General features: G+C 48.9%; 1 protein-coding gene and 1 long non-coding RNA gene across 10 annotated transcripts in view; one reads left to right on the forward strand and one right to left on the reverse strand.

The window, feature by feature from the left end:
• LOC309619599 overlaps positions 1-6167 on the forward strand; it is an 88082-nt gene extending 81915 nt beyond the window's left edge. Inside the window, exon 3 of the long non-coding RNA XR_014239074.1 lies at positions 6115-6167. This is a non-coding gene — a long non-coding RNA (uncharacterized lncRNA). The remainder of the gene's footprint in view (positions 1-6114) is intronic.
• The window catches only part of LOC309619594 (uncharacterized protein), a gene marked incomplete at its 5' end in the record, with an annotated part of 60173 nt that extends 53443 nt beyond the window's left edge, over positions 1-6730 (reverse strand). For 3 of the 9 annotated variants that reach the window (XR_014239053.1, XR_014239054.1, XR_014239055.1), the window contains one exon: positions 6161-6295. Coding sequence is in view for 1 of the 9 variants with exons in the window: in XM_082374897.1 (XP_082231023.1) it covers positions 6272-6419 (148 nt within the window). Of the gene's footprint in view, positions 1-6098; positions 6503-6640 lie in introns of those variants that run through there. The other 6 variants (XR_014239049.1, XM_082374897.1, XR_014239051.1 and 3 more) reach the window with 5 other exon arrangements.
• Between the last annotated feature and the right edge of the window lie 1423 nt (positions 6731-8153).

Genomic DNA, 8153 nt, shown 5'->3' on the forward strand with positions numbered 1-8153 from the left:
TGAACTGTTCTTAGAGGTTTTATCTGACAGGCTAATCATTTGACACCAACATTATCACGATGTATTAAAAACCAAACCAAATCAAAGCAAAACAAAAAAAACAAGGTTCATGTTGCCAATCACACAGTTGGTCTCTGCTAGAGTACCTTGGGGCCTCCTGACAAAGGGCACACATCTGGGAGCAGAGGCTCGCCAGGCTGGAGCTCTGGAGCTCAGCTGTGGACGAGCACGTCTAAGCGGGCTGTCCTGGGCCCTGCCCAGCTGATAGCAGCAAGCATCATGATTACTATTTAAAGAAAGTGAATTTTAATGTTGTGCAGCACGATATGAAATGCTAGCTTATGAAAGCAGCCGACAGCGTGTGCTGCACGAGGGCTCATGAATGGAAAGCTTACCTTGAAACTGGCCCCTTACCCTCTTAACATCCCCACCCATCTAATCTTATGCTCATCCCCAGACTAAGGCCACTGTAACCCTTCCTCTGTTTTCTTGCTTCAGCCTCATCCCATTTCAACTGCTCTCCACGATCAATCTTCCTACAATAACGCTACTGTCCTGTCCTGTCCCAATGGGACGACTGGAATTCACACGTTTACCTGTTGGATCAGGTCCAAGTGCCTCGACCTGGCTTTACATCACTCTCCCTTCCTCCCTTCCTTCTTCCCTCCCTTCTTCCTTTCCTCCCTCCCTCTCTTCTTTTCTTCTTGACTTTTGATCTACTGAATTATAATCTACACACAGAAAAGTGGACGCGTCGTAAGCGTTGCCTGGCTCAGGGGATTCTCACAAAGTGGACACACCCAGGTGACACCCAGATCAGGAAGGAGAGCCTGACAGGCCCCCAGAAGCCCCTCCTTGGCCCCTCTCGGGAGCTACTCACACAAGCTAAAGGGAAACACTGTCCCACCTTCTAAGAGCAGATATTAGTTTGGTCAGGCCTTCTACATGCAGGACTCAGGGGACGGCTCTGACTTGGGGGCCTGAGGATGCCTTGGCCCCAGGCCTGTGGCAGCGAGTCTAGTTCAAGGCCCTGCTCTGATGGATCTGGATGCCCTGTCATCTGCCTTCATCAGAACTTGCTCGGGAACTGCCAGCCGGAGGTGTCAGGGTGACAGCTGGTGAGAGCTGGGCAGGGAGGGACTGGGGACGAGTGGGGTCTGATGAGGAAGACGTGGAGCTAATGTCATAGGCAGCGTGGTCCCCTCCCACCCCCAGGCCTGCTCTTCAGCCACTTCTCTACCCTCCCACACAATTGCACGTCCCCGAACAAAGTCACAAAAGGCACCTGCAACAGTGGTGTTCAACCCATAGAGTCCCCAGTTGACACCAGGGCTTTTGCATCCCAAGTGGAATGCCTCCAGAGAGGGGCTGGGGGGTTCCCTGACGCTGCTCCCATCTCAACAACTGTCTTCCTGTCTTCCAGGAGCAGAGACAAGAAAATATTGTTTACCTGCGATTCTTTTTAACAGCAGTTCAACAAGTGCTACTAGTTATTGCCTTATTCTAAAGTTGAGATTTTCTTAGACATCTATTGAGAATGTAACATAAAAATAATAAGTTAGGTATCGAAGAAAAGTCAGGAGGTTTATCATAACCCCAGCCTAACTCTACAACCACTTTAATTTGCAGATCACCTCCCGGTCCTGTCCACACTCACTCCAAGTCTTACCCTGTGGTTACCGCAGGTTCACATGAGGAGATTGTCTTTAAGTGGCCTTTTGTTTATTCAGACAAAAGGGATGCTTTACAGAAAATGATCTCTCTACCAAAGGGATAATTTTAATGCCGAATCTTAAAATTCTGCCTTTCTTTTCTGACATAGCCTCAATCTCTTTGTTCAGGGAAGCTGTGTAGCTGGGGAAAACGAATGGCAATGACGCCAGTCCCTGCAGAGCCTGGGTTTTGTTCCTGTCAGTTACTGTTTAAATAAACATATGGATGTCAGCTTAACCTTCTTATGCCTCAGAGTCTCCAGGAGTAAAGTGCGGAGGATGAGACCTATCCCACCCACCTCACAGGATGTTTGCTTCACTCAGTAAACCTACACCGAGTCCCAACCGCACACACGCCAGGCCCCTCGCTGGGGACTGCGGACACGGCAGTGCCAGCACCTGCATCCACCGGGCATCGGGCAGGTGCCGGCTCCGGTCCAGACGGCCGAGGCCCCCTCAGGAGGGGCTGCAGTCAGTCCCTGCCCGTCCTCAACCTCGTGCTCCCTGAGAGCAGCTCCTGGGCCGCAGGATGGACGCAGGCATGTGAGCTCTCTGAGCGGCCCCTGTCCCTTTCCCCGGGCTCCCTCCGCGGTCCCTCCCCAGCTCCCCCCGACCCTCCTCATCTCTCCTTCACCAAAGCCTCAGGCGGGGCCCAATGCTCCCTTGGCCTGGAACCCGCATCCCGGGCAACACAAAACCCGTTCCCCTCCCCAGAAGGGAAGTGTAGGGGCCTTAGGAACACAGGGGCCCCACTTTAAGATACATCACCTCCCTCAAAAATGCTCAGAAAAAAGGTTTTCTGCTGAGCAGGGGAAAAATTGTTTTGAAACATTCCATTTCGAATTCCTTCTCATTCCACTGACATAAATCCAAAAGCCAGAGTGGTTGTTTCTGATTGGAAGTGACTTGCAGGATTTTGCAGAAGGGGTGGCTTTTGTGTCAGGCGTTGAAGACAGATGGGACTGAAATAGGGCATCTCCCGTGGGGCGCCGGGGGCAGAGGGCAGAGGTGGGAGGATCCAGAGTGTGTCTGGGGACCGTGGGGACCCACATGCACACAGGGCACACCGGAAGTGCAGCCGCCCTGGACGACAAGGGCTGTGGCCCGAGACGGCCTGGCTGAAGCCCCCCCTCTAAGGGGCCAGCGGGCTCATCGCTATGCAGGCATCCAGAGGCCCTGAGTCCCCGTCGCCCTTCACCTGAGCAATCACTGTACACCTGTCTGCACAGGCCCCGATGTGCCCGAGTCTACCTTCTGTTCACGGCCTCCCCTCTGAAATGGGGAGGTTCTCTGAGATGGCTCTCCCACGGACACTCGAGGCTGTTTTTCCTCCCATATGCCATGTAACCGGGGCCCACAGGAAGGGGGGTGGGTGCCTCCGTGCCCACCTCTGCCACCTCCACACAGTTGCACCCATTTTCCTGCCAGACCTGTGCCTCTGACGTTCATGTGACTCGGACATGCTACCCCCCTGCCCCGGGCTTCTCCCCGGTCTCTGTCATCTCTCAGTCACCTTCTTCACTCACTGGTTCCTGGGCTTCCTTCCACTCAAATTCCATCCTTTTTGTGACTTAGACTTTCCCAGGGGAGGCCATCTAGGTTCCCCAGCATCTCGGTTTTTTCATGTCGTGTCTCAAATGATCTTTTCTTCCCTCTCCAGCAGCTGCCCACTCGGACAGCTGCCTCCGGACACTGCACCCGGACACTGCACCACCTCTGAAAACTTGAAGGCCAACCTCCAGCTCCCAGACCATCCATGTCCTTCTAGTTTAGTTATTCAAGTATCCCTCCTAGAGGGCTTCCAACCTCATCATGACTCACACTTCACTGTCTCCCACTTCTTCCCTGTCCATCAATAGTCTCATAAATGGCTCCCCTCTTGCTTAGATTCAATCCCATGCTCCACCATTCTAATCATCGTTTACAGATGCCATAAATTCCTTTATCTGTCATGGCTTCATGCATGTGCTCTGAGCAGGTATCCCGAGCAGCAGCATAAGGGATGGATTAAATCAGAAAGAAATTGGAGGCAAAGCTGCTGGGAAGAAAAAATGATTCAGCAGATAAGTATATATATATATTTATATACACATATATTCTTTGAATATATATATACACATATATTCTTTAAAAAGGTAAATGGGCTGTGTAAATGTATGGTTGAACTAATTTACATAGAGTAATTAATTATATTCTTCATGAAGAATTAGCAATATTTGACTTGATCAAATAGTTCAGCCTTGGATTTGTCATGTTCAAAAGATCAATTTTTGAATGACTGTCCCAAATTATCTCAAATATATTTATGCCCACAAGCTGTAAAACATTTATAGTTGTGGTCTGGGGGCTAATCGGGCCTGAAAGTATCTTTCCACAGTAATTGGAAAAAGCCTCCCATATTCAGCTGGCTATTTTTAAACACAAGCAACGTCTCACTCCTTCCAAATCAGATTGCTTTAAACTTGGAGAACAAGGGCCCTTATTCAGGACATGTGTGTGCCAGCTCTAAGGCCCAGTTTCTTCAAAGTATCTGGATTGAAACAGTGCCCGGAAAAAGTGATTAAAGTAGCTATGAGTTTTGAAAACTTTGAAAACAGTCATACAGATTTTAAAGATGTATTTAAAAACAAATAAACAGAAACTAATTCTACCCAAAGTACCTGGAAAAAGAAAGAGGCCAGGGAACAGCTTTACTCTAAGTGCCAAGAGAAATGAGCAGTGGAGAAAGAAAGGGGTTTCATTGACTCAGTGCCAAGAGGCCACCTCTGGCAAAGCGCTTTAAATGGCTATTTTATTCATGTGTTGTCTCTAAATCCAAAAATGTTAAGTGAAGCCAACGCACCCGGAGTGTTTGGTTTTACGTGGGGACGCTGAGGGCAGAGCTTGCTGCAGCTGCTGCAGGGTGAGGGTACCCGTCTCGTGCCCACCTCCTGGGCATCCCCAGCACAGTGGGAACCAGAGAAAGTGCTGGGAAAAGAGCAAAAATGACAGAGTGCCTGTGAAAGGCAGCTCAGTAAATTAGTTTTTGTTTTAATTGTTAGGGCAGAAAGCATTATATTAATCCCTGGTAGTTCTGGGACTAAGAGTGGTTTATATGAAGCAACTGTAGTGAAAAGAAAGGGAACAAAATAGTTCTAGTAAAAGAAACTTGAGAGATTTCTACCACAGATATTCAAGATATGACTAAGTAATTTTGTGCCGGTATAAACGCTGTACTGATGATATGCCTCTGCCACGTTCTCGGACCAGGACTACCTCCTGGGCATCTGGATGGCAGTGGGACCTGCGGAAGGTCCCGCCACCGCAGCCAAGACGGGTTCTAGCCAGACCTCTATTTCAACTCTGTGACCTGGAACAGGTAGCCTCCCTTTGCTGACAGTTCTTTCCTCTTCTTAGACTGACAAGTTGGCGTCCACCCTAGGAAAGAGGAACGCCATCCCTGGAACTAATTAGGACAGAGTGTGCAGACGTGGATGTGTTAGGATGTAGCCAAGGGCCGGCCCAGCTTGAACTCATCCTTTCTGTACACTCATCCACTGGGGAAGAAGCAGGGCCCTTGAGAAGAGAAGGTTGGGACGGGGTCTTGGCAAGCAGACAGAGGGTCAGGAAAGGTTGGAAAAGCACAGTAACATTTACAAGCACAGACATGCAGTGACCCTGACGCTGGTTCCCCGAAGTGGCAGCATTTCCCAACTGTGGAGCTAGAAAATGGAAACCCTGGTGCAGTGGGCGTTCCAGAGAGGGCAGGATCAGAAAAAGGTCCTCCTGTCAAACGTGAAGAAATACGGCAGAGTGCTTGCCCTTACTGAAGGTTCATGGAGCACCTTAGCATAGTAAAGGCCCTGACAAGTCCTGCAGCAAAGAAACAGGATTTACTATTTAATCCTGAACTTGCCGGACTATAGAAACTTCAACAAACATGTCTGTTAACATTTCACTGAACACAATAGATAAACATTGTTCTAGGGAATAAAAATCCAAGCTCTCTAACATGGCACGTGATGCCCTGCGGGGTAAGCTCCCGCTGCTGTCTGCCTCAAACCTGACGCGGCACGGAGCCCAACCCCCTTGAGACTCATCGCTGCCCCGCCTCGCAGTTCCGCAAGCCCCGGCCGGCCCTGCACATTGCAGGCCTCGGATTTCTTTGCGTGTGTTTTGTTCATTGCAAACACAAATGCTGTCCCTCCTCCTTCACTGTCTAATTCCTATACTTTTTTAAGACTGGTGTGAGCCACGCGCAGGAGGACACGTCTGTCAGGGAAATATTGCAACCTTGAGTGGCGCCATCTATGCGTCCGTGCACAGCAGTATCCACCCTACAAACTGCTTCCGTGTACAGTATCTCATTTAGTCCTTGCTTCTGTTCCGCAAGGGAGACATCGTTACCATGATCATTTTACAGATGAGAAAACGAGGATCAGAAAGCCCAGTGACTCGCCCAAGATCACCTGTCGGGTCCGGCAGGGGCAGGGCCTTCTCCCTCCGAGCCGAGGCTGCCAGGGCGGCTCCTCGCGACCGGAGACCCTCGGCCTCTAGGAGCCGCTTCCATCAGGACTCACCAGGATGCTCCTCCCTCCCGTCTCTCCTCCGACACCGTCCTGCCCGCAGCACGGCCGCCTGTCCGATGGGCCTCTGGTGACTCGGAGGACTGAGGACAGAGCCTTGGGGCGCGGGGGAAGGAAACTCGTTTGTACCCGGTGCGCGCATCTCTTCTCGCAGCTGCTGCTGTTCCCAATTTTCTGCTTGGCTGGATTTTTTTTTTTTTAGTGTTAACTGGTTTTTTCCTCTTGCTAAACGCAAAACAAACCAAAAAAGCACAGTCACGTAAGTGTACACGTGCGAACATGTTTCTTTCAGAAGCAAATATTTGTAATAACAAAGAGCTGGAAAGGATGAAAATTATCTTTAAAATGTTTTACGTCACTTACGCTATTTTAGACGTAGAAAGTGACTAAAGGAAAAGGCTGCAACTACAGTTGGAATCACTGAGCTCATTAACCCTTTATCTTCCTCAGCTGCCCCGGGTCCTCGGCTGGCGGGGAGCTTCCTGGGGCGGTGAGTGAGGCTTGTTCCTCCAGTCTGCACCCCTGGGCCCTCCTAAGGATGCAGCCTAAGAAAACCACTTGCACCGAGACACTAGGGTGTGGTGGGTTTGCTCCTCCCAGAGTAATTAGTGTTTTAAAGGAGAATCCACCCTCACCCCCAAGGCAATGATTAACCCCGAGAAATGAATCCGTGGGGGGTAGATCGTTTGGGTCTATGTCACTCTGATAAGCATAACTTTTAGGCCAAGTAGGCCTTCCTGGCATCTTCCAAGTTGCTTCACAAGCAAGGACCTTTTCCTCTCCCCTGACTACCAGGTGGAGATAAGTGAAGCGAAGTTTAAAAAGGGGTTTTAATGCCTATGTGTGTTAAATGGAATAAACAGTCATTTTCCATTATTTAAGCAGCTGCACAGACCTAATGAAAAGCATTCTGTTTTCAAACAGTTGCACTTTTAAGTGTTTCTTGCTGCCCTCTACCCCTCACTCCTCTTGTACTTGACGTGGCCTTTCAAGATAAATAAGGCCTTTTTTCTGCTATTGCAGGATTTCCTTCTGAAATGCAGAGAGCATGGGTGAGAAGCAAATCCACGCATGCCTGGCTGAGGTTGCTGATTCTGCCTGGTCCGCCAGGCAAAGGTGAACCAGACCTGCACGCCTGCGTCATCTGCACCTGCCTGCTTGGCATGACTACGTGCCCACCACACCTTGGTGCTCCACGCTGGCTCTTATCTCACCTATTTTATACACAGTAGTTTGTGTCTCTTAACCCCATACCCCCATCGTGCCCCTCTCCCCACTGGTAACCACTAGTTTGTTCTCTATATCTGTGAGTCTGTTTCTGTTTTGTTACATACATTAGTTTCTATTTTTTAGATTCCATACATAAGTGATAACATACAGTAATTGTCTTTCTCTGACTTATTTCACTAAGCATAATACCCTCTAGGTCCATCCACATTGTTGCAAATGGCAAAATTTCATTCTTTTTTATGGCTAATATTCCATTGTATATATATACCACGTCTTCTTTATCCATTCATCTGTTGATGGACACTTAGGTTGCTTCCATATCTTGGTCATTGTAAATAATGCTGTTATGAACATTGGGGTGCATGTATCTTTTCAAATTAGCGTTCTCGTTTTCCTTGCGTATATACCCAGGAGTGGAATTGCTGGATCATAGAGTAGTTCTATTTTTAATTTTTGAGGAACCTCCATACTGTTTTCCATAGTGGCTGCACCAATTTACATTCCCACCAACTGTGCACGAGGGCTCCCTTTCCTCCACACCCTCACCAACGTTTGTTATTTGTAGACTTCTTGATGATAACTATTCTGACAGATGTGAGATGACCTATCATTGTAGTTTTGGTTTGCATTTCTCTGATGATTAATG

Source organism: Balaenoptera borealis (genome assembly GCF_965194805.1).
Source record: "Balaenoptera borealis genome assembly, chromosome: 21".
Taxonomy (NCBI): domain Eukaryota; kingdom Metazoa; phylum Chordata; class Mammalia; order Artiodactyla; family Balaenopteridae; genus Balaenoptera; species Balaenoptera borealis.